This window comes from Takifugu rubripes, chromosome 1, assembly GCF_901000725.2.
Source record: "Takifugu rubripes chromosome 1, fTakRub1.2, whole genome shotgun sequence".
Lineage (NCBI taxonomy): Eukaryota > Metazoa > Chordata > Actinopteri > Tetraodontiformes > Tetraodontidae > Takifugu > Takifugu rubripes.
The window spans coordinates 4,270,876-4,296,650 of NC_042285.1; the positions used below are offsets into that span (position 1 = coordinate 4,270,876).

Here is a 25,775-nt window from a genome sequence, read left to right on the forward strand (position 1 = left end):
ATGAGGGCGAAGGAAGAGCAGGCGCCGCTGCGGTTGTTTATCACCGGCGGCTTTCTGCGGCCGTTTTGCTCCTGATGTTTCCACAGCAAATGATCCAAGAAGGGGAAGAAAAAAAAAAATCAATTTTTATGTGAGAGCTGTAGCTTTTAAGCAAACTGACTGCTCATTCCATAAGGTCAAGGATTGAGTAAGCGGAGGTATTTTTTCCCCCTCCTCTTCCTGTTAGATTGCCTCTATGACATTGGGGTGATTGATACTGACATGGATGAAAGATGGAACAAGGTCAGCTATAGAGAGCAGCGCGGTCGCCGCAGCAACCTGCATAAGGCGAAAGATTACACTTTCTGCCCTAAAAGTTTAAAATCTCGGCATCTTTAGCGGAGAAAGGGAGCTGACTGAGCGGTTATGGGAGGACAAAATCTAACTTTAATTTGCTGCACATACTGCTGACAGCTGGAAAAGCTGTCTTTGTTCCGCTTTTGTCCGATTATAAATTATAATTCACGCGCGTCGTGTTCAGTCTTAATCCAGGGTATGAACTTTGTTTGCATAATTGAATTTGTCGGATTCAAACCTGAAGGCATCTCCTCAGGCTTTTAATTGCACACTTGTTGCTCCTTTCCCACCCCCACAAGGTGCAAGACGCCATCTGGCCTGCAGACACTCGGGACCAATCGTTTCAAAACGAGACGAATGAGCATTCTGGAAGGTTTCGCCGAGCAACAGCAAGGTCATTAAAGAATATGAACCATATCCGGCTGCTTTCCGGATGCATCAAACAGGAACCCTTATCTGGGAGAGAAGCCAGATGTTCTTCCTGGTTTCAAAGGTGCCTGAGACAGATGCATCCCGCAACTTTCAAAGGGGACAACTTGCTAAACATTTGGCCTTGATTCTTTTTAGGACTTTATTAGCTCTTGACACATGTCGCCAGTTCTAAATTTTAAGAAAAGAACAAATATTTATCCTACTATTGTGGAAGATGGAGAGCGCCTGACGTGGTCAGGAGTGACTTGCTCCTCCTTGGAGAACCGGAACAATGTTCCCGATGTGTCGTTTGCTACGTGCGTGCGAGGACTTGAGACAGCTGAGCACGGGGGAATAGCTGAAGCAGGCGGCCGGAGGCGCGAGCCGTTTGACTCTTTGTCCAGGGAGAGGAGGGAGCTGCCTGCATGTGCCCTTAGCGCCGTTTCAGAGGCACATTAGACCTCAGAGGCTGTTCTCTGGGCTTTGTTACGGACCTGTCACTGTTTGGGTGCTGACTTCTGTGTTAATTTGCATGTTGGGACAACAAGAAACCATTCTTGAAAACTATTTATAGTGTTTTAAAGGCCAGTTTGATGATGGGCTGCATGGGGGGTTGAGGATTTCTTGGTTAGAAAGCGAATCCACGCTGTGCCTTTTTTTCTGAATGTTAATTGGATTTTATGTGCGAAAGCCTCGCGGTCCTAATGGAGACATCCTTTTTCATCAAAACATCAATGATCCACGGCAAAGCGGTTGCCTGTATGATAGCTGTCTCGGGAGGGTTTTACGACTCTAATTGAGAAGAGAAATCGCTGGATGGATTCTTTTATCTTTGCTCTCTGTTTAACATTCAATAATCCCGCACTTAATTTGAGATGGGGCGGGGGGGCATCAGAAGAGGGCTACAAGGCAGTAAAATGTGAAAAGAAACGTTATTTATAGTTCAAATAAAACTCAAGGCACACTTCTGTAGTTTGGCTAAAACCACAAAGTCGTTCTGGTTGTTTTATTTCGTAACGCAACGCTCCTCTTGGCTCAGGCGAAAGCATCCTGATGCTTCTCTTGAGTCCGTTTTAGGGGCTGGAAATGCAGCAGGTTCTGGTTAATTGTAATCTAGTGAGACAAAGCCCATTTGTTGTGCCCATCTGAGCTGTCTCCTGGGCCCGTATCCCTGACAAGTGGGGTTTGTGGGGCCATAAAGCAGCTCTGCCGCCATCGCTCAGCCTGCTCTGTTGCATATGAACTCGTGGGTAAACCGGCAGGTTTATTTGCACCGAGACGCAGCTCAGCTCAGATGATCTCACCCCTCCTGCCTCCAACGCTGTTCCAGGAACATATCTTGATGACAAACTGCCGGTGGCAGAAAAAGGAAAAGAGAGAAGACCAATGTCGATTCACCGGCCGTTTAATTTGGACATTTTTTTCATGGATAAGTACATCATTTTTTCCTTCCCCTTTCAATTACCCAAGCACCCATAAAATCCCGAACTCTGCTTTCCGCGGTGAAATATCGTCCCGCTAGCCTGCAGCAATAAGAGCAAGATTTAGGATCGTCCCGTCCTCGCTGACACGCAGGCAAACGGAGAGTTGCTCTCTGCCGCCAGATGTGTCCATCTACAGCCGCTCGCTCCACCTGGAGCGTTATTTTATCGCTCCAGTTTGGTTCCTCTCCGTTCACCTTCACTACCCTGTGAAAACGTGTCGGCACAAACGAGCTCAAGAGTGCACAGAGACTGTGCGTTACCATTGCTGCCCTTAGATCACACTGATGGAAAGCTTTTTCAATTGGGCAGTATAACACACCAATTATTCTAATCCTACCTTTCATTTTTTACAAATCCTTCTCTTTGATGTCTGTAAGCATGGGTCTGCCGGCGTTTGTATAGAAAATGGGTGACACCAGGTAAGGTGATATCCATAAATCGATAATCACTGTGTCTTGGGCCATGTCTATAGATATTGACATGAAGGTTGTCAGAAGGTTGCTCTGTGTTCCCACAGTAGCCTCTTGTTAGCTGGTTTCTCAGCAGAAATGTGCAAAAACATTACTAAACCATGGAAAAGTCACGTCCAATGAGCATGATCGATACATTCACCCCAACGGCTTAAATTAAGACACTTACAAACACACTTTGCTCTGGTGCTGCCCCAGTTCTGCCTCAACTTGTACCCATTTTGCCTCCCTTTGGCTAGAAATCTCATCGTATTCATCTAGTCAGTTGATGTCTTTCATGGGATCCACCTAAGTAGTGCGGGTAATCAAGTAATTGTCGCGAAAATGGACTTGTTAGCTTTACCAATCCACTGGATCTCCATTTAGCCACCGGAATCCTGAAAGTGATGGAGTCACCGCCAGCTGTGGGCAGGAGGATCCCATGTCTGCCGCTTCCTCCGGGCCTCTCATCATCTCCGCTACACCCCACACAGCTCGTCCCCGTTGGGACGGTGCCGAAGGGACAGATGGCCACTTGGTAGCTGAGCATTAAATGGAGCACACCCTTTTTTTTTAAACTCATCTCCTGTTTCCGTTCCTCTTTTCAGAAACGCCGGTAATGCTTCCGTCGCACATCTGGCTCAGAGGCACACAAACCGCCGCTCCGGGGAACAGCCCCACATGACCACACGCATGCACGCCCATGTCTTTTTATTAGCCGCCATGGCAGTATAGCCATTAGCTGTCTGGTGGTTGTTTTCACTTCAAGTCAAGTTATGAGATGTCCTTCAGAACTCATGGCCAGTCCACACATTTCACTGTGGAGACGGGGCTTTGTGAGCAGCGCTCCTAATGAGCTCCTTCCATCTAACTTTTCTCCCTCCTGTCGCCTCGCATCCACTCGCGTCTGGCATGTATGCAACTGGCTCTCGGAGCTGCTCTCATGCTGAAGCGGAAGGCCACGCCAGCAGAGGAGCAGTAGTTACTCCGATGTAGGGAGAGCAGCGGAGACACTGTCTCTTTTGTGGATGATTGACTCGGGTCTCTGATGGCCTGGCACGACCGTTTACCTTCTCGACTAGCTCCAAACCCACCTCTGCGTCGTTGTAAATCCCGGCTCGGCTTCCGTGGACGTACGTGTGCGGACCTAACGTCGTCTTTACTGGTTTGAAGTGTGCGCTTATGATGATATTGATTACACAGGTAACAGCGTTGGTTATTCCCTCTGAGCCCCTGCTGCCTGGCTCACCCTTCCACCTACACAGATTAGGCCCGACCTTTCGCGCAACGCACGCCGGCTGCAGGACGCGTTGCGATAAATCACTCCCGAGACGAGGAGCGGTGGCAGGGCGGAGACGCGCATCCGCCACCCGAGATTTACGCCGCACATCGAAGCGCAGGCCGGCAATCCGGATCACCGGGTCAACTTCAAATTGGTTATTGATCTTCCAATCCCAAAATGAATCATACATCGCCCCGCGTTGTTTAGGGCGCGAATTTACAGTAGCGCGACTCGCGTCGAGGCTGATCCGATCGATTATTGTCTTCACACAGCATCAGAAGTGAACGGGGAGTAAATAGGAAAAGAAATTAGACTCGGCCAATCTGGAGATGAATAGGTGCTATATGCTGTCATTGTGCTGAGTCTCATTACAACACGTCAAAACAAGCGACGAAAGTGTTGACAGTCGCTAAAGTGAAGCGTTTGAAGTTGTAATGCGGATCCGCGCAACAGCCGCTGATTATTCCAGGCTGTTCCCAGGGCTGCGGCCCTGAACTCTTCAATCTACATTTTGCCAATTAATCTTTCCAGAGAGGGAAGCAACTTCTGCACAATTTGGACTTGGTCGCTTGTTTTAATAATGATAGCAGCCCGGTTATTAAACGGCACTGATACAGTACGTGAGAAGGACTCTGCCAGAGCGGCGTTGGCGCCGAGGACTGCAGCTAACTGGCGCACAGCTCCCGCCGAAGCGGATCGTCTCAGCTCTCGGACATGCCTAATGGAGCTTCACTTTTTGCCCAATTAAGCTGCAGGATTTTTGTGTAAATGTATCTCCAGCCCGGAGATCACTTCCCTCGTAAATGCCAGAATGGCCATTATCACATTTTTTGGCGAATGAAAAGAGACAGCTATATTATAGAGTCTGCCTTAATTGAAAGATTGTTAGAATAGCAGCACTGATGCCTGGGAAGATCCTCTTAAATGTCCTTATCTGAAAGTCAGTCAGAACTCCACTACTTATTTTCCCCGTCCAAGATGGCCGCCCTCGCTGCGCCTTTGGTTGGTTCTCCGGACTAATTGGCCATCAAATTTGGTCCTGTTTTAATCTTGTAGAGGTTATTATGGATTTGTGGCCTCACGTCCAATTACAACAGCTCATCGCGACTAAAAGGCCATTAGCGAATACAGCCGCATAGGAGCAGCGTGCACGCAAAAAAAGTGCAAAGATTCGCACCCTTTTTAGGGGCTATCTTCATTGTTTCACTTTTTTTTTTTTACCTACGTCAGTATTTTCATTGAAATGTAAAATTCCCTGAAACTTACTTTTACATTTAATATCAGCTATTTCTATAAGCATCGCCTTCACCCTAGCACACACTTTCCACCTTTCTTTGCCATTTTCACTTGCCTTATTGGCCCAGCCCCACGCCGTTTCATTTCTCCTGGACGCTGGCAGGCCCTTAAGCAGCGGGGACTCTGGCCAGACAGGTCTGCTCCCCTCTGGAGTCGATAGCTGCCAGCATGCAGGGCTCTGTACCCGTCTGCAGTGTGGCAGATTCTTATTAGCGGTAATGTACTCCCATCATCCATCTCCAGGTGGGCTTCCACCATTGATCTCAATGCCAAGGCCTGTCACGAAACGCTCCTCATAATGTGAAAGCCCTGCTGGCCAGCGGCTCTGGCTTTAGATGACCCAGGTCGTTTGTTCCACCAATAGACTCGCCGCTGGAAAATCGTAATAAGAACATGGGCGGCAGCCTGACGTGTTGTCGTCTTTAATATCAGACCTGACAAAAGGCTGCACAGTGAATGGAAGCTGTTCATGTTGAGCTTGGGTGAGCTGCTGTGAGTTTAATAGACCAATGGTAGATCCACAGAGAGGAACGTTAGCTTCACCTTTTTATACCCTTTCCTTATGTTGTTTGCTTCTTCTGTGATCTATTACATGCAAAGATAGGTGCGGGAGCACTTTATTGGTCCTCACAACCTCACATTTGCATTGGCTAATTTGCTGAATTCCAAAGTTAAGCGAGGCAGGTGAGGACGTTTGACGAAGCATTTAATGTTTCCTTTTTGGGGCTCTCGGTCGACCGAGTTCAGTGGAGAATTAAATTCGGGTCTCTCCCCGTAGACTCTTCCCATCTGCCAGGAGCCTGTCAGTGAAGCGAGCTGAGCTCGGTGGCTTGTCCGGTCACAGCTACATTAGCTTAGCATCGTGTTGACATGATTTACAGAAACACATGTAGGACAAATAGGTGTTAGCTTATTGTATTGGTGTTTTAATAAAAACTGAATCGTATAAGCTACAAATTTCAACAGATCTGACCATTAGAAGGCTTTAAAATCGACAGTTTAATAACACATTTCTGCTCATTACATCAGACAGAGAACAGAGAATTACTAGAGTTCAACATTTATTTCACATCGGAGGCTTCTGCCATAAGATATTCCTCTAATTTAAAACAGAAACGGCCCCTTCCATCAAAAATAAATAAGCTTTTATTTTCTTTTCCGCACCAATAAAACCTTTTCACCCAACACTTTGAAAGCAGCTCCATCATCCACGGAAGGTGTTTTCCACAGCAAACACCAGTCACAAATATGATCACGGACACGTGTTACATTGATTTTCCACACCACATCGATACTGTTCAGCACAAGGTACGATAACCAGTCCTATTTATAGAAACCACACTGAATAAACAGCAGCCAATAATGCAGTCTTACATGTATCATTGAGAATAGATGGCAAGTTGAAACAATTAATATCAAGGATAACCTACTAAATATAGCTAGAACATTTCATTTTTCTACACAAAACTTCATTTTAAGGCATTTTTTATACTTGGTTGATCCATTGTTTCTTTTCTATATACGTATATATTATAAAAATACAGTTAGTACTTGGGTTTTGTTCAAACATGCAGGTTTATACTATATTTTTTAACATATTATTCACATTCTGTTTGGCTGATGATGGAACGATGCATAAGGTAATGACATTGGTCACAGTTTCCCACAGATGACAGTGGAATTACCACAGACAGAAGGCCTGTAGAAAAATAAAGTGTAGATTAATCTACATTACAGGGCGTTTTGACCCACAGCAGCATGCTTGACAGCGACATCTACACGTTTCACTCATGATCATATCAAAAATAAGAGCTATAGCTGAGTTACTACCACAAATTGCACATTTACCCATAATGTAATAGTGTTATTGCACAAAATACACAGTTATCAGTAGGTTTTCTACCCTTCAAGTGCAAAAAACAACCCCTTTGTACACACGAACACAGTGGTTTGGCTCCGTCACCCAGCAGACCTCCACGACTTCACACACCACGACGAGTATTCAGTCCCATCCTCAGGAAAAGTGCCCTAATCTTCTGGATTTTTCCCGGACACGAGGATCAAACCCACCTTGGGTACGTTACACGAAAGCACAGCGTGAAACAGTTTGGCATGGTTGCACGGCGACGATGGGGTGTAACATATACGTGTCTTCCTTACATCCCTTCATTGGTTCAGTCTCTGTAAGTGGAGCTGCTCCTCACAATGCTACAAACCAGACATGGCTTCTGTTTCCTTTAATCTCAGGCTACCTGATATTATTCTACTGTCTGGACACAGAAAATATTCACATAAATAGTGTATATGGTAACTTTAAGGCTTTTTTTGATATATCTTTTTACAATATTGCACAGATGACAAAGGTCTCTCAACTACTGAAGCTACAGCTAAAGTCAGAATCTAAGAGGAGCAGCCGAGTGGGCGTGTCCTCCTATTATGGCTTACTTCCCTGATCTTTGAGGCCGTCGGCAGCTTTGGCGGCCGCGCCCTTGAGGATATTGCACAGGTCTCTGATTTCCAGCAGGGCCTCGTTCAGGACTTTGACGAAGACGGCCGAGCTCGTGGCCGTGCTCTCCCAGAAACTCGACACGCAGAAGAGGATGTGGTCGGGCTGCGGGTTGTAGCAGGCGCCGTAGCCGTTGGAAACCACCGGGCCATAGCAACAGAACATTTCCATGGTGGTGGGCACCTGAATACGAGGACACAGTCTGGGTTAGGACAGCCGGGAGGACAACTTGGTAATTATAGGAAGGAAATGAGTGAGATAAGGGCTGTAACCCATGCTTTGATATTGCTTCATTAAGGTTTCTTTTTTTAAAAAAATCATAAATTACCGCAAAGAAGATAAAAGCTGATTGTGTGATCCAGGAGCAAATGCAAATTTTTTCACCTTATTAAGAAACTGCTAAAAATCAGCAGTAAAGAACCTTTTACTGACCATATATCATATATGTTCAGTGTGAGCATTAGTCTTTTTCTAGTTATGCAGGTTGCTGCCTTGGATAATTTATATCACTAAAAAATTAGAATTGAGACACTCAGGTGCTTTCATGAACTGTAAAACTACCATATATTAAAAAAAATGCTTTCAGTGAACAAACTGCTGATGAGTTTGCTAGGGTTTCCAATTAAAAGCACTAAAACAGGAAGCGCAGAGCTCTCGGTCAGGATCCCAAACATCAGCATAGTCTCAAGCGTTCTTAATGAGTTTCTGCGCTTTTTTTAGGGTCTGTGTTGCGGTTGCACTCGTGCTGTCTCATTTCCTGGTAGAACACCAGCAGGAGTTCAGGGACTGTCTTTGAAGCCGCACTTTCCCAGATTTATTATTTATATTTACCCTATATTTACCAGTGGGTTGGGTCCCCCCCCCCCCCACCCACCCACCCCCACATTCTGCATATATGTCTGGCAATGGGTTACCTGACTGGTAGACAGGATGAACTGGTTACTCGTCAGATACGTCTCATCACAAAAGATGTCCGGCTTTTCCATGTTGAGCTCTTTGGCAGTTCTCAGAAGTCCCAGGAGATGATTGTCTATCGCCATTCCTGTAATTGCCTGAAAGATGCGTTTGGCTTTGTGAGGACAAAAGTCGGACCAAACATTCAATGGTTTTGTTGATGCCGAAGCCCGAAGGACATGTAACTGCTCACATCACACACCCGTTACAAGGGTGTTCAAGGCTATTTCAATGCCACTTAAAGCTTCATCTCACTAAAACACAACAATGTTTTTTATTCAAAATGTTGTACATGTTTGCTAACAGGCTAACGGGCCATGCTAGCATGTAAAGCCCTTTTCATTTGATCTGAGCAGGCTCAAGCCATGAAGTACTTTTCTGAACTGTTCACTTATTATTATTATCATTATCATTATCATTATCATTATCATTATTATTATTATTATTATTGTATTGTGTATTAAAGTACTTACAGCTATCGTGTAATCTGTCTGGGCTTTGACTGCGTCCCACAGTCGTTTCATCTTTTCTGAATCCTGTTGAGGGATGGGGGGGATGGAAAATAACCAAAACGTTAGCTGGGATTGTTGTGTTTTATGGAAAATAAACAGCACAACCAGGAAGTCCAGTTATAGATGAAACTAATTTGCAGAGAAATCATCAGTTTGAGTGAGGGGGCGACTGGATCTGACACCTGTTTCCTTTGAGCAGGTGCGATTAAAGGCAATGTGGGAATTACTCTGCATTCTGGGGTCAGAGTGGGAAAAGTGTCTTACAGCGAACGCGCTCCTCTCATCTGTCATCGACTTCACAAAGGCCAGGGCCTCGGGGGTGGCAGAGCGAATGTTGTCCACCCGACCCTCTTGGAAACGCCGGAGGGACGCGCTCTCGTAGGTGGGCACCAGCCTTCCGTGGCATCTGTGGGGGGGTCATACAAATCATCACGTTTGTGTCAACGCTCTGCGAGCCCCATCATTTTATCGGAGACGTCTCTCAGGTGCTTTACTTGAAAAACGCCAGTTGCAGTGCGACTTGTATGAACGCGTCTGGACTCATCTTCTGCTTTTTGATGAACTCCTTCCCATAAGCTTTAAAAGTGAACACGTCCATGTCCAGATTATTCACCAGCCTGTGGCCACAAAAGAAGGAAAAACACATATTGAGGGATTGTGTTTATCGGCTTACGCGTTTAAGTTCGCCTCACCTGTCCAGTCTGTCTCCAGATGCTGATATGAGCGCGTGGATTTGAGGGTTAGATTTCCAGAGCAGCCTTCTTGGAGGGGGCAGATCTCTGACGCCGGACGCCCCGGCCGTTTTTGACAGGCTCCCGGCTCTGCGGAATAACAATAATCCCCTTCCACTTCTACACTCGCAGCAGAACGTTCCGTCCATCTTACCTGGATTTCATCACGTATTCCGAGCACTGAACCATCACGATTCCTTCAAAAGGCGAATGCTCGCACACGACTCCGCACGCTCCGTCCTCTCCGATCACGAACTGAAAGGAGAGGAAGGACCCCCATTACAGCCGAGATGCTAGCAGAGGTTTTGGAAGGGGGATGGAGGAAGCCTACCTGCATGGACTTGTCGTACCAGCGGTTCGCCCCGTTCTTCTGGCGCCCTCCACCGTGCAGCATCAGCAGGGCCCTGTTCGTGTCCCTGAGCTCCAGACCGCTGGGCTCATCCAGACACACCACAAACAGGCAGCTCTCCAGAAGGGCCAAGGAATCCCGGTTAGTTTGATCTGGATGGTAGATGAGAGACAACCTTCGTATAAAGATGGATGACATGGAAACCCTCCACCCCCCTGAAAATAACGCCAAAAAAACATCTGGCTTGTTGTCTACAGCCAAAGATGTGGAAGTGGGAGCAAAAGATGCATCGTCCATCGCTATCTAGGTTTTGAACGAGCACGAGCAGCTTCAGCCGAGACCTTTTGTCAGCACATCCCGAGCTTGAGCCCATTCTGTCCTCCCGTCCGCCGTCAGGATACCAACAGGGGGGAGGCTCTCCTCAGCGTTTTCAGACGTTTTCGCGATTTTCTCCAGCTGATGTAGGATCTCTGCCTCGTTGAGCTGCTCGCCGTTTGCGACTACACCCAACACGAAAAACTAAGGAAAAAAGCAGATTATGGAATGTTTCCTCACCGTCCAGCCATAACTCACAAGTGTCGTTGCCCACTAATTGATTGAGGCGCGGCATTTAGCTAAGACAAAGGGAACACAGCAACAGCAGGGTCTAAATATAGCCAATTGTGAACTAAAATATGGCCCCTCTGCTGTGATCAGTTAAACACACGACTCAGGGAAGCTTTTAAAGTGGCAGATTCAATCAGCTGTAATTTACTTAACTGCCCAGATCTCCATAGGGACGGGCTCTCCCGTGCTGCAGATTGATAGTTCCCAGAACCGTTTCCGAGTGAGAGCTCTCTCTGTGACCTTGTCGGCGGTGATTTAACGACACCATCCTCAAGCTAAGTGTAATCAAAAGAGTGGTCACGGAACGGGCACTCATGTGAATCTCTTAACACTTTTTGGAGGAAATGGGCAAAAGAATTTCAACTAGACAGTGGGTGGGACAGCACTCAGGGGGTCTACCAACAATTGGTGTGGTTATTCTTAATCATCCCTCATATGCTGCTATTTCTATCAGATTGGAGGCTGGATTGAGCCAGAAATATGGCCGAGTGTGCAGCATCTTCCCTTTTCTGACCTGGTTCTTGCGTGCCACAATGATGTGCTCTGGCACCGAGGGCGGTGCGTTCGTCTGGACCTTCAGGGTGTCGGTCTTTAGCCCCGGGTAGCGGTAGGAGCTGAAGAGGCGGTAGTACTGCTCCATGCACAGAGGGGTTCCGGCTAGCTGCCCTCGAGCATGTTCCACCGGAAGCGCTCGCCTTGGAGACACCGTTGCACACCTCAAACTCTTGTTTTGTTGTATTTCTTTTTAAAGTTTGCTGGCTTTGGGGCAGAAAATGCAGGGGTGGGATGTAATCTATAACAGGATGAACTTACGCATCAATGAGAGCTTTATAGTCCAGCGCTCCTCTGATGATATGGGCAGCAAACCTTAAAAGAGTGAGAAATTGGAGATGACACAGCGTGCAGAGGGTGCCACGGAGAACTGAGCATGCACAGCGTTCCTAATTAGATGTACTCCCATCTCTACTGTAATCATATAACGGTAAATTACAGGGATACGGTGGACCTGCGGTGTATTTATCTGTGTTTGTGAGGGAGAGAGAGTATGTCCAAGGAGGCGGTGTGGGCAAATATAGGAAACCTAGAGACCTGTCGGGTCTGATGCTGAGCGCCATTCGTCTTGGTGTTATTACGCTCAAAGCCAGATCAATAGAAGGTAGGCGTTTACAGAGCGCCACGCCCCTGAGTGGAGCCCGAGCAACAGTCTCCGCGGAGAGCTTGGCTCTGTCACTCTCAATCTAATGCACGTCCGCGTCAGTAGATCACCAGCTCTGGAAATATTTTGTTAGTGGAGCACAAGCTGATAAAGGCTGATGTTAAATCGGAGGCCTGGGTGGACTGGGTATACTGGCACGGTGTCTGGTGAGGCAGCACAGTTCATTTAATCACTGCCAGAGATTTACAGTTCATGTTTGGGGCTCCCCCCCCCTTCCATCCCATCCAAGAATATAACTCAGATCTTAATCCGAGCCTGTTGAAAAGAGCATTTACCGCATCTGCAGCTACGAAAACCATTGATGTTCTCTCTTGTCTGGTGTTTCCGACAACTTATTGCAAGTTAAATGTTGCCACATTTGTTTTGACCACTTGATGAATTGAACAAAATGAAGAAAACACATCCGTTAAACAGTGGTGGCACGTACCTGAGTGCATCTCGCTGCTCTTTGAACCTCTGCTTAGGAAACACCATGGCAGGACTGGAGTTGACCGGCAGGGCCAGCCTGTTATTTAGGTACATGTCCTCCAGCCAGTACTCATAGAGCTGAACAGAAACACAAGAGAAATGGGTTGTGAGGCCTTCTGGACGCAAGTTATTACTCACAGAGTTGCAACCTGTGCGCAGTAGAGTAAAAACCCATTACAGGGTATCACTGCTTAATGGACAGGAGAGGGGGGGAGAGTTGGCGTGAGAGTGGGAGCCTGATAGATTTCACCAAGCGGGATGAGTAGTGCACCGACCGATCGCCCAGATGCAGGAGGAAAAGATTGTGGCAACTGAAAACAAGCCGGGGCAATGATAAATCTTTATCACCAGGTGACTCTTTGGGTTCAACTCCTCTCTTCAGTTGTGTTTTCTACTGGTTTGTGGTTCAAAACGCGCTACTGACCTCCGACGTGACGCATTCACACCTTACATGAAGTAATAATTAGATGTGTGCGATTCTGGGAGGAATATATTCTGATTTATGTGAAGTGTAGAAGCAAATTCATGCAGCGCCCACAAACAACTTTTATTTTCTGTCTTATCGTTTTGCGTTTTTACCCAGTTGTTCACTTTGTCCCTCCTCTCCAAGAGCTTCTTCTGGAGGATCTCTCCAGCTCCTCCAGGAGCCCCGAACTTCTCCACGATGGTTTTGGTTTTCCGGAACTGCTCCTCATTAACGAGGTGTTGGACACACTTCAAATACGTGTCGAGGGTCTGTTTCAGCGGTGGCACGGGGACCCTGGGCAGCACCTGATGTAAAAAAAAAAATCAACATGTGGAGGTAATGAAGGAGCAGCAGCTGTTTCGTATTTTCAATATCAATCCCTCCTGGTTCCCGGGGGGTTCACTGGTTACAATCCAGGCACATTTCTTCTTTTTATTATTAGAACCTGAGTTAATAATTAATCCTTAATCGCTTGGAGCGATTTCAAGCGCCACAGACTTAAATTCACTGGTATTCTTTCTGTCTGATCTTTGATGATGTGCATAATGATAATGTTCATGATAATATTAACCTCGGCGTGCACACATCAGATTGGCACTAGATTACATTTTTCAACAATCTTGGAAAATAGCTCCTATGTGCATTGTTTAGCATCTATTATTGTGCATCTGCAGCACATGTGTCCACCTGGGTAGCAATTATTCAGCTCCTTTTCTGATGAAAAGTAGTTTTAGATGCTATTCAATCAGAAATAAAATGTCTCAATCAGTAAAGAGATTCAAGCCTTACAGGAAACACTGCTAATTTTCCCTCTTATTTATTGAACTGTTTTTTAAACACCTATATGTATTTAAATTCATAATATTTTAATCCATCTCTTCAGATCTAGTATTGTGCACATCCATTTTTGCTTGAAGTGCAGTATTGGTACAATTGGTAAGATACTGAATGCTAAAATGCTATCCTGAAATATGAACACGGATTGATGGATGGAAACGGATGTGGTGCTTCCAAAAATGTGGCATTTACACTTATATTTGCGAGTGGTTAAAGATAATTGATATTCTTGAGTGGAATTTAAGTGTTGGCGTCATCGTCGCCCCTAGTGGCCGGTGAGTGTAAGTGAAGCTGTCGCTGTCGGTGGTGCTGAAACCCCCCCTTCAGGACCGCGAACAGCAACAGCGCGCTGGGAGGAGGAAAAAGTTTCATACCTGGCTGTTTCGGTCTCTGCTCGGCTCTTTCTTCAAGATCGGCATGTTTGTTTTAACGTCCACTTTTGGGGAAATACTGGAGGCGAGACTGCCTCCCCATCCACACGACGCGCGATTCTGAAGGCATTTGAGAAACAGGACAGAAAAAATAAAGCAATAGAGCAAATATAAATGGTCATGTCAGGATTTACGCACTGTCATATGTAAATATAGATAATCTGTTTTCCGTCGATTGCACTTGAATTCCAGCTGCGCTTCACTGCTCACCAAGGTAAACGGCTGAGCCGAGAGCCAGGTTCATATCTATGTACACTTTTAAAAGGTTACGTTTTTGTTTCATAGAATACATTTTTGATGCTTTCTTTTCAATTAAAAGTGACCGAGGGCACGTTATGTTGAGCGCAGTTTGCCGTTTGAAAACATTCCTCTCATACCGAACACGCAAAAAGCTTCCAACTTCTCAAGAGTTTTTTCCAGATAAAAGTTTTTTATTTTAATTATTAACTATATAGGCTATAGAATTTTAAAGCTTTTTTAAAAAAAATTGGAGATCATTTTGTTATATCTATTCTTTAAAAAAAAACCCAAAAAACTTACCTGATCAGTGCGCAACTCCGGGGGTCAGAGTGGTGCGTGGCAGCTCCAGTCGCCTCCCACATCCACGCCGTGAAAAGCCATCTCAGCTCTGTGCTGACGCGCCGGACCGTCTCGCTGTCCCGTCCCGTCCCGTCCCGTCCTGTCCCGTCTCGTCCCCTCACCTCACCATGAGTCTGCGAGTCCACAGTGGAGCGCGCCCTGGAAAAGACGCTGAAGGTGTTGCGTCTACCTACCCCCTGGAGGCAAGAAACTCCTCCCATTGAAATCTATTCGCGGAACAAATTATCTGACATCTTGCCCCCCCCCCCCCCCCCCCCCCCCCCCCAACACACACTCCCCCACCCTATTATGTATGATTGCGCTGAGTGTCGGTGCACAAGGAGTCCAAAGATGACAAGTCAGTTGTGTCCTTTTCAAGCTTTATATTACGTGAACTGTGTTTTTCTTTTGTCCAGCAGTTGTCCTTTATTTTTCTACCGGAACAATTTGCCTTTTTATTTTCATCTTTTCCCCATTTTATTACCATTCTCTGTCCTGACTTTGACACTTGTACCCCCCCCCCCCAAAGTTTTTGCGTTTTGAACAAAAAAAAAATGTTTCCTGGGAAAATGAATATATTGACTAAATAAGGATACAAGTTCCACTCGTCTTCCACGCGTGCACCAAATATGAATGAACACGCCGCCGTTACATAGATCTGAAGATTTATTAAAACCACAATTGATAAACGAATACATTTTCATGTCCAGGAGAGTGACTTCACTTAGCTACACGTCCTGACAAAATAGCTTACGCGCACATGCGCGCACCCACACACGCTTTTTAGAGGTCCACGTTAATGTCTAACCATTTACATTGTGCGTTTATCCACATATATACAAAATCATCGTGACATTTAATTTGAAAGAACACATAGTTCGAAAAATCAAATAAAAAAAAAATCAAATAACAGGCCCACTTGTTACAAATAATCCATTTTTCGACAATAAAACTAAAGAGAAAAATCAAATTTTGATGTGCAAGTTAAAAAATATCCAGAGACTAAAAATATAGACTATTTTGTGTAAGGTGGGGGGATGTGCTGCTTATATTTGGTCCCAGATAATCTTTACGCACACAAATTTACATATTTTTTTTTCTTTTACAATAATCAGCGATACACAAATTCAACAGTAGCTCGAAGATCTTTCACAAAACCCCGTGACAAACGCGACACCGACTTGTTCGACACAGTAAAATCACAGTGCAATATAATAACAGGAAGAAGACAAAAAAAAAAACTTTTGGAAAACGTCACAATTACGGTTTTGTGACGGTTTAATATTGCACATCAGTTCTTACATACGTAAAATCAATTCATTTTCTAAGTATCATATTTGTAAGGTCTGGATGTGACCGGTCTAAGTACACTCCGCGCCGGACGACTCCTCTGACAAAGACCGCTGTGCTTTGAAGGGATCGAACCCATTTCCATCTACTGGCACGCAATTCCCAGCTGAACTGTAGCCCTTCTTTTTAACCCTCCTCTCTTCCATCTTGATTGTATCGTACAGCCCCTGCGGTGGCTCCTCTAACAGGTTATCTCTCTCGGAGAAGGACGGTTTCATTTGGCACACGTTGCGCAGCAGCAGCAAAGCTGGTGCGTAAAGCACATTGACGAGGCCCATACCCAGATTCAGCTGCACGAACCCGAGATTGTGCACGATCTGACCGGCCACTATAGGCCCCATGGCATACGCAACAGAATAGGAAATATCTGCAATTGCATAAACGCTTCCGTACACGGAAACGTGTCGCACGTCGACTAAAAACGCAAGCGTTGGCAGCAGGGCGGTGTCTACCAGTGCAATGCCAAAACAAATACCGCACAATGGGGCTATGAGCTCCCCAAAAGTTTTACATGCAGGGACTGTGCAGGACATCGCCCCTATGATCACCATACCCAGAGCTCCATAGAACCACTGTAGATGTGGGTTTTTCGCGGCCAATTTAACCGTTATGTACACACCTAACACATGGGGGAAGAAGGCGGGGAGCCAGGTGAGGCCCATCTCCCACTGAGAGGAGTGCATGGTGGTCTCCATCCAGTTGGCTATGGTGGGCTCGAGAAAAGCCAGGGGGATGTTGCACACTGTCAGCGCCCCGGCCACGACAGCTATGTACGGGTCAATCATGAGTTTGTATATGGGAGTGCCAACTGGCATGTTCTCTCTAGTCCTGTTTGAGAATGGCTTGATCACCGTCAGGAACAGGAAGCCGTCCGCAAGGCAAATGCAGGCGAGCACGATGAAGGGCACCCTCTTACCCGCGAACTCGTACAGGATTCCCCCAAAAGGAGGCGCCACCAGACTCCCGAAAGAGATAAACGCGAGAGCGATGCCCAGCGCCGTGCTCCTCTCCGACTCCTCTGTGTATTTGTCTGCTATCATCGCGAGTCCAGACGTATCGGCGAAAGCCGAACCCAACCCCTGCAAACTTCTGGCCACAAAGAGGGTAGCATAGTTCTCCGCGAACGCAAATATGCAGGTAGACGCGAACATAACACTCAGCCCAATTAAAAGTGGAATGTCGTATCCAACACGGTCTATAAAAGTTCCCGACAGTGGGTTGACTAGCAGCTGCAGGATGGCTTTAGATGCGAAGAGTACTCCAATCTGGACATCTAAATTGTCCTTGAAGCTTTTGTCTTGGCTTGTGCTGTTGGCTGAGGTGTTGGGGTGCATCACTACGTGGACGTGCTCTGACTGCTCACTCTCCAGATCCGCTAGATAGTCTGGGATAATTGGCACGATTACCATGTAGAGCATATTGTCCAGCAGGAGAGCCACGCAGACGATCACCAATATGATCCGTCTTTGCTGATGTGGATCCTTCATCGCGGTGCCTAACTGCTTGGTCCTTTCACTCATCTCGGACAGTTTCACGGCGGCAGATTTGGCCAGTCCGGATGCTGCTCCTTCTTCATCCATGATGTGCTTTTTTTTAAAAATGGTTCTTTCTCTTAAATTGTGCTTTACGCGTCTGCTGTCGGTCTCTCAACACCTCGGACGACTCATTAGCGGCTGCTGTGCACTGATGTGATGCTCCCCGTCCTCACCTCGCCTGTGCGTAAAGGGAAAGGCAAAGAACTTCATCGGTGGAAATTGCTTCTCTCTGCTCCCTGAACTTGTCCTCGCCTCACTCGCGTCCGTTGCTGTTTCATGATCTCCCGAGAAGTGACGTGGTGAAATCGTAGAATTTCTGCAACGCGCAGAGGCTTCAGCTGCTGATCTCACATGACAAAGTTATTTTGGAACGACGTTTTTCTTATTTGCTGCACCGTGGGTGCCCGGTTTCCTCTCCGTGCCCCTACCCCCTCTCACCTGTAGGACGTTTGCGCTCCGCTCTGAGTCCACGAGTGTCTTCGTGGCCATTGGCGCACATTAACCCGGAGGTCTGGCGCTATTTTAGTCCCATTTCTTTGCTCCCCCTTTCACCAGGAGTTATGACGCATCACCAGTTTCCCCCGAGTGGATCCCTTCAACACATGCCTCTTTTATGTTAATTTCCAACCATGGCAGCAATCACTTCCAACCAATAAGAGCTTGCGGGCTGCGTACATCATAGTTCTTTACAAGAGCCGCAAAGAAAAGGCTTCATATGGCGTTACAGTTGGCATTTTACATGACAGTCTTAATGAACTGATGTCCGCATGCCGCTAACAGGTTTGCTCTCATCATAATTTAAAATACATTAATGTCATACGTGCAAGACACGCATGCTTCACAACGTATTTTTCTTTCCCCCCCTCCGCACGTGATTTAAAACATAAATCTCTTGAATTATGTGACAGGTAATTACCGGAAACCAGCATTTAAACGACGCATTATTTTTCTTTTAAATATAATTTGCGGCGTGAAATGAAAGGTTCTAAGATTAACCTGAGTCATAAAAAGCCGTGGGTCACAATCTCCAAGTTTTAGCGCTGAACAGATCATTTGCTTATAACTGGAACTCTCCGCTCTATAATCCCAATATGAGATATTGGCGCCATCCAGTGGACAATTTGAGTAGCTACAACGTATCTGACAGCACAAACTATGAAAGGAGCCTTCTTGGGTGGAATTTAAAGTTTAAAAACAGATTGGATCTTCATGTAGAAACCAAATTAAAATCAAATGAATTTAAAACAGTAGTCTGAGATTGTGAATAAAACCACATTTTCCTTTTGTAAACTTTTATTTTAAATTATTTTGCAAATACAGTACAGCAAAAAGTATTTTCAGCAACTAAAATAAAATTAATGGGTTGCACTCAACCAAACGGAACAGAACATTAGTAGGCAGCTGTGGTCTGTTTATAAAGTCATAGTTTCTTCTTCCAAGGGTCTCAAGAACATGGATCACCTCTGGCAAATTGACACCTTACCCGTGAGAGAGAGATCAACGAGTTCTGACTCTAATCCAGACAGCCACCACTCGAATAAAGATGGTATCCTATGCTAGGCTGTGCCTCTTGGTTGTAAGACCGACCCTGCTCTCCATGCTCTTGCAGAAGCAGCACTCCCAAGACTTGTCAGCATGGAGCAGAAGCTCGCTAAGAACCCTACACAAGCTGTCATACTGTGCTGATATTGAAGCTGGAGGAAGCAGGCTATGTTTCAGGTCTCACCAGGAGAAGCCACTCAGTACCTAGAGCCTTGGTTCATACCGCACCATAGTGGAAAAGAAAGAGTTGTCTGACTAATCTTCCAATACTGAGGACAGCCACTGAATGAGCTACTGTTGCACTACTGTAGGTAGGGCCTTAGTTACTTGGTGCCCTGCTTAAGTTCTGTCAGTAATCGGTTGCTGTACGTAAGGACATAAATGTTCCACCAGATCTGCCTGCAGTCCACTGACACACCCGTGCCAAGGTAAATCTGGCGTGACATGCAGTGGGAGGAAGAGCCAGCTACCTACAAATGGCAGCTGACACAACATGCAGCCCTTGTTGTGCTCCTGTGTCATGTTTGGGTGACAAGTCCAACTTGGTCAAGATTGTGGACCACTCTTTATGTGGACAATTGTCTGAATATCACCTGCACTTCTGCTGAAGCCAAAGCTCTCATCATTAACCTATGCCAGCCACTTAGCCAATCAAAGCACAGTCAGTTTTAGCTTTAGACCTGTACAGGTAGATGCTAGCAGGTAACTTCTGGTCAACATTTGCAACTGTAATTTCCTAGTCTGGAATGCCCAGATGGGGCATCACTATCAAATGTAGATTTATTGTCTTTCAATGTTAACATTTGCTGAGCGACTGTTTTCTTTTTGCTGTTATTAACTGTACTCCTTTTGCCTGTCAGACAGATAACATTTACATATTGTAACCATGTTTGTGGGGAGGCTTACGTGCCTGAGGAGTCTTCCTTGAATTCAATAGCCTGACCTCCATTTAACATTCTCACTGTTTCCTTTCATTATTGTAAATCCTATCCTAGGTCTTGACCCCTCAGTGGGTCGCTCATGGTGTTCTGGAGGAAGCGATTCATTTCCTCCCTTGAGCAGTCAAGTCGGCCACTCCGCTTGTCCCCGAGCAGCTGTTTAGAAAACCGGAAGGGATTGGCAATAAAGGCTGCACGCTTCCTTGCTCTCTCTCTCCCGCGCCTCCTATGCCACTTTGCTCTGCGGAGAGTTTTCAACTTCTTCCGCAGGATGTTATACAGCTCTTTTAAAGCTTACTTGTCTTAGTGAATTAGATCTCCTCAAAGAGCTCCTACTTGTGACAAGTAGCAGGAAAATAAATAAATTGTAAATAATAAAAACATACAAATCTATTATGTCCATAACCAAGCAGCTTTAGCACATCCAAGAAATCTACATGAGGCTTATTGCTTGGAAACATTCCTCAAATATAAGTGGATTATTGCACAGTGAGTCAGATGTAGAAACAAATCTAAATAAAAGGCATTACATTGGTATTGCAGAAATTATTTGGAAGATTAAATGTCATTGATTATATTGCTGTTTTTGGAGTTGGACTTCTTGGACTTCATTATTCCGAAATTACTAAACAATATTGACCTCTCACGTGTAATTTTGACATTTCCTTAGTATTTCAATGCTGGAGGTTGAAAAATAAAAAAAGTTTTAACTTGTTTTAATACATTCATTTGATGCTCAAATTCAAATATTTCTTCATTTTATTTTTTTTTGTAAAAACTATACTCTAGCTATATTGTTCTAGAGACACACTTTTTTCAAAATTTTCATAACCCCTGTTGACTTTGTCCATAATACGTAATTCAGAACTACACTTCCGGTCATTTCCGTCGCGTATTGATGACGCAACACGCAGGAGAACTTTCACGAATCCTTTGGTAATTTCGTCAGAATATTGCGCACTTATTTCTGGAGGTGAACGACAAAGCTCGTTTCTGGGTATGTAACGTTAAATTACCTTCTATGTTGTAAAAATTGCTGTTTTAAATTTAAATCACACTGCAATTGCGCACTATACTACAAGGCCATAAAGATTATAAGGGAATTTAAAATGGTTGCAACGAAGTAGGACCGTGACAGCTAGCTTCATTACCTAAATCAGATGTTATTCACTTTCAAATGTAGATTTACTGTCTTACAATGTTAACATTTGTTGACGACTGTTGACGACTCATCATTAACCTATGCCAGCCGCTTAGCCAACCAAAGCACAGTCAGTTTTAGCTTTAGACCTGTACAGGTAGATGCTAGCAGGTAACTTCTGGTCAACATTTGCAACTGTACTTTCCTAGTCTGGAATGCCCAGATGGGGCATCACTATCAAATGTAGATTTACTGTCTTACAATGTTAACATTTGCTGAGCGACTGTTTTCTTTTTGCTGCTATTAACTGTACTCCTTTTGCCTGTCAGACAGATAACATTTACACATCGTAACCATGTTTGTGGCGAGGCTGACGTGCCTGAGGAGTCTTCCTCTTGTTGGACTCCGTCCTCTCCTGTCTCAGAGTTCTCTAGCTACTAGAGCACCCATCCTAAAGGTCAATCCTCCTCAGTTCAGGCTCCAACAGGTAATTTACTCTTGAATTCAATAGCCTGACCTCCATTTAACATTCTCACTGTTGCCTTTCATTATTGTAAATACAGAGATGCAACACAAAGACATTTAACGCTTACAATTTACCCCTATCAATGTTATCTAAGTTTTATGCAACCCAAAAATTAGTGTCTTAAACTTAATCTGAACAATAATTGGTTACAATTTGAATTCTATGACAAGAGTTCTGTCTTATAAATGGCTTAAATCATTTGTTTTGTTTTAGGAATTTGGGTAGAAGGAAGGCTAAAGGATTATGTATTATCACATCACTAGTTTACAGTTTGATTGGATTGATTTTCATTGATCGTGCAGATAATTTATTAGAATTTAGGTTACAAGTGCATGTTGTATGACAGGTTTTTGCTTTTCTGTTTTAGGGGTTTTCCTCCAAAGCCAGATTTGGTTTCCGTCGTGGGAGGACGGCCAGGGACCAGATTAAAGAAGCAGCTTTTGAGCCAGCAACAGATACTGCCATTAAAAGTAATCACTATTACACATGAAATATCAACTCACATGTACAATTTTCTGACTTTAGTTGTGCTAAAATATAACAGTTCAGAGTAATGTCAAGATTTGCTTAGGTACTGAATATTTGAAACTCTGCCCATGACAACTGTATCTGTGCTCCCAGTTGACAGTCTGGGCAGAATGGTTCTGGCAGGAGGTGCAGCAGTCGGCCTTGGAGCTCTGTGCTACTACGGACTGGGCATGTCCAATGAAATCGGTGCCATTGAGAAAGCGATGTGAGTGACCTTGTCTTGTGTGTTTCTCTTAGCCCAGTTCATTTATAGATTCCTAACATAATATGACTTTCTTTTTTGTAGGATCTGGCCCCAATATGTGAAGGACAGAATCCACTCCACCTACATGTACTTTGCAGGCAGTGTTGGGCTGACAGCTCTGTCAGCTGTAGCAATGAGCAGGAATCCAGCAATAATGGGTCTGATGATGAGCGGATCCTGGCTGGTAAACATTCTAAGCTGACCTGATAGATGTGTTGTTCAGATCAACTTTGCTGTGGAAATAGAACCCACTGAGTGTACGTCAACGTCACCGTGTCTGACTTTTGCTGATTTATTCTAGACAAAACACACGCTCTATCTGCCTCCCCAGGTGGAGTTTAAAGTCAAAAACAGACTGGTTCTTTATGTAGCAACCAGAGCAAAGGCCAGAGTACTGATACAGAAGTCAAAATCTTTCTATACTGTGGTGCTATAGCTGAATTAAAAACTGCACTAGTATTAACATTGGGGAACCTGTCTGGAACTGGTCTTGGGGAGTCTTTGATTTCCAAAAATATTAACACCAAACAATAAATCCAAGTGAGTCAGGCAAAGCTGCACAAGGTAAGCATCTAGAGACAATGTGGAGCAAAGCCCACATAGCAATTTAAAAAAAGAAAAGCACAATAAAACAAAAACAGCAATGGGGCATTCGAAGTGACAAAGCAAGTCTAATAAATGTAAAGAAATTAAACAAAGCAGAGGTTTTACCATTTATCATGGACTGAGTTAGTAAAAGTTAGAATGATTTTAGTTTCTTGAATAGGCCATTAATGTGTTGTTCTGATGTTTAATCCAATCCAGGCAATTGGTGCAACCTTTGCAGCGATGATTGGTGCTGGCATGCTGGTCAGGTCCATTTCCTATGAGAACAGCCCAGTTCCAAAGCACCTGGCCTGGATGTTCCACGCAGGTGAGTTTGACCTGCGTGTTTCCTGACTGGAACAGCAGACATTCACTCAATGATCCAGTGAATAAATCATCTTAATGTTTAGAGCTTGTGTTCTGAACCTGGTATTTCTTTTGAAATCACAAGGTGTGATGGGTGCTGTCATTGCACCTCTCACTCTCCTGGGGGGACCCCTGATGTTGAGAGCTGCCTGGTACACAGCAGGCATCGTGGGAGGTCTGTCTACAGTTGCTATGTGTGCCCCCAGTGAGAAGTTCCTCAGTATGGGGGGACCTTTGGCTGTTGGATTTGGAGTGGTCTTTGCATCTTCCCTCGGTGAGTTTTGGGCTTTGTGCTGATCGGATCGACCGCTGTCTCTGTTTTACTGTCTTAATCCACCGAACAGATCAATGAAGTCATGGTCATTGTGAAAGATGCACAGATTGCAGGTGGCTTGTGCAAAACTCACATTTAAAACTATGGAGATTTAATTGTTTTTTTGCAAACTAAGCAACACAGACACATGTTTTTGGTTTAAATTAGTTTTTTATGTCTTTGCAGTGTTTATGTTTTGAGTTTTGTCAGGATGGACGATGCATTTTTTAATCTTGAATACGTCAGATACTGTCAAACATGTCAGTAGTGTTGACTTTCTCCAGTGAAGCAAGCTATTTGCCACCTGTGCAATGCTTTAGGACACAAGGGCAATCTTCTATAAATGAGTTTAATTAGTAATATATTGAAATATATTTAATTCGTGACTTGGACAAAGGAGGAGCAGGCTAAGTTTAAAAAGCAGACCGCAGAAAAGAAAAACTGGACTCGGCTACAGCCAGGCTCCAGACCCTGACAATGAGAAGGCACCTGGGGGAGTTATATTTATGAATGCTGGCAGTTATTTCGGTTTGAACCGTGAACGTATATATGGCCGTCATTGATGTTTAACCTTTTAATCTCAGTCAGTTTGCGGCAAAAATGCTCAAACATTGGGGAAAAGGTCAAGATTACTGTTTGATACCCACATATCGGAACACAAGCGTATACAGTAAAATTTAGGTAAACATCGTATTTAAATAGATATATTGCTCCCTCACCTAACCAGATCGGATTATTTAAGCTCACTGATCGGTGATTTGCCCCAAAAGTCCTGATTGTGTAAAGCCTAGTGAGTATTAGGCAACCTAAGTTTGGACACCTTTTCTGAGGTGTAGAACAGACTAGGGATGATCACAAGTTCAATTTTACAAATAAACTTGCTCATTTTCATATCCCATTATTTTCATTACACATATATTTGTACATATTATAAATTCTGAGATATACAGCCTGACCCTGATGCACCACAACAAAGTTGATCTCCTTTCACGCTCCCATTTCAGGATCAATGTTCCTTCCACCCACTTCTGCGTTTGGAGCTGGCCTGTATTCAGTGGCTGTTTATGGAGGCCTGGTCCTGTTCAGCATGTTCCTGCTCTACGATACACAGAAGGTCATTAAGAGAGCAGAGACGCACCCTCTTTACGGAGTACAGAAATATGACCCCATTAACGCGTAAGTTATTCAGGGAGCTAAACTCTCCAGTGTGTTTGTGTGTTTGCATCATGATATACATTTAATCTCTTTTTTTTTTTAAAACATTTGACAGGTGTATGGGGATTTACATGGACACGCTGAACATCTTCATGAGGCTGGTGATGATTCTGGCTAACGGTGGTGGAAACAGGAGGAAGTAAAAGCTGACATTCTAAGCAAACTTTAGTTTTACCGTCTGCAGAGCTACACAGAAACACGATTATAGTAGCAGCAAATACCAGGGGTCATCCCTCACTGACCAGCCTGTCGGTCTGGGAAATTAATTTGAATGCTTAGAAACACCTAAAGAAAATGGCTAATTCAAAGTTCCTCCTGTGATTGGAAAAAACGTGCACTCTGTTATTTGGGTGACAGATGGGTTGAATATATTACTGCATAATTATTTCCATCTTCATTGTTTCCTTTTTAATGTGTATTTATTTACAGTTGAGAAGATTTCTGTTTCTAATAAATGAACAAACAAGCTGTTTATTTGGTTTTTTTCCTAATTTGATTTCAGTTTGTAAGTGAGATTTTCAATGTTTCAGCCGATCTGCCCAGACCATCAGAGACCAGTGGGGGTCCACCTCGTATTTC

At 44.7% G+C, this 25,775-nt stretch overlaps 3 protein-coding genes across 4 annotated transcripts; 1 reads left to right on the forward strand and 2 right to left on the reverse strand.

The window, feature by feature from the left end:
* Positions 1 to 6,238: 6,238 nt before the first annotated feature.
* On the reverse strand, positions 6,239 to 15,068 carry LOC101076861 (choline O-acetyltransferase-like). The gene is made up of 15 exons (XM_003961227.2): positions 14,875 to 15,068; positions 14,278 to 14,394; positions 13,180 to 13,371; positions 12,560 to 12,678; positions 11,730 to 11,783; positions 11,431 to 11,611; positions 10,652 to 10,829; positions 10,293 to 10,462; positions 10,116 to 10,216; positions 9,923 to 10,051; positions 9,725 to 9,847; positions 9,495 to 9,636; positions 9,192 to 9,254; positions 8,679 to 8,816; positions 6,239 to 7,947 (listed from the first exon to the last, which is right to left on the reverse strand). The coding sequence occupies exons 2-15, from the start codon at positions 14,320 to 14,322 to the stop codon at positions 7,693 to 7,695; spliced, it is 1,890 nt and encodes a 629-aa protein (XP_003961276.2). The 5' UTR covers positions 14,323 to 14,394; positions 14,875 to 15,068; the 3' UTR covers positions 6,239 to 7,692.
* A 950-nt stretch (positions 15,069 to 16,018) lies between these two features.
* On the reverse strand, positions 16,019 to 18,375 carry slc18a3b (solute carrier family 18 member 3b). Its single transcript, XM_003961228.2, has one exon. It carries the CDS (start codon positions 17,841 to 17,843, stop codon positions 16,275 to 16,277), a length of 1,569 nt encoding a protein of 522 aa, XP_003961277.1. The 5' UTR covers positions 17,844 to 18,375; the 3' UTR covers positions 16,019 to 16,274.
* A 2,770-nt stretch (positions 18,376 to 21,145) lies between these two features.
* Positions 21,146 to 25,665, forward strand: ghitm (growth hormone inducible transmembrane protein). 2 transcript variants are annotated; one of them, XM_011618021.2, is made up of 9 exons: positions 21,146 to 21,275; positions 21,749 to 21,906; positions 22,313 to 22,415; positions 22,567 to 22,678; positions 22,760 to 22,901; positions 23,522 to 23,630; positions 23,754 to 23,942; positions 24,986 to 25,157; positions 25,252 to 25,665. In XM_011618021.2, exons 2-9 carry the CDS (start codon positions 21,775 to 21,777, stop codon positions 25,337 to 25,339), a joined length of 1,047 nt encoding a protein of 348 aa, XP_011616323.1. In that variant the 5' UTR covers positions 21,146 to 21,275; positions 21,749 to 21,774; the 3' UTR covers positions 25,340 to 25,665. The 2 variants fall into 2 exon arrangements, with proteins under 2 accessions (XP_011616323.1, XP_029701484.1); XM_029845624.1 differs by having other exon boundaries at positions 21,154 to 21,275; positions 21,753 to 21,906.
* Positions 25,666 to 25,775: the final 110 nt, after the last annotated feature.

Coding starts and splice junctions, on each gene's coding strand:
- slc18a3b (XM_003961228.2), bottom strand. CDS start 17,843: ATGGATGAAGAAGGAGCAGCATCCGGACTGGCCAAATCTGCCGCCGTG.
- ghitm (XM_011618021.2), top strand. CDS start 21,775: ATGTTTGTGGCGAGGCTGACGTGCCTGAGGAGTCTTCCTCTTGTTGGA. Junction 22,679..22,759: donor GGTGCCATTGAGAAAGCGAT/GTGAGTGACCTT, acceptor TCTTTTTTGTAG/GATCTGGCCCCAATATGTGA. Junction 23,943..24,985: donor GGTCTTTGCATCTTCCCTCG/GTGAGTTTTGGG, acceptor CTCCCATTTCAG/GATCAATGTTCCTTCCACCC.
- LOC101076861 (XM_003961227.2), bottom strand. CDS start 14,322: ATGCCGATCTTGAAGAAAGAGCCGAGCAGAGACCGAAACAGCCAG. Junction 10,463..10,651: donor TCGGGATGTGCTGACAAAAG/GTCTCGGCTGAA, acceptor TCTACCATCCAG/ATCAAACTAACCGGGATTCC. Junction 10,217..10,292: donor GGTACGACAAGTCCATGCAG/GTAGGCTTCCTC, acceptor CTCTCCTTTCAG/TTCGTGATCGGAGAGGACGG.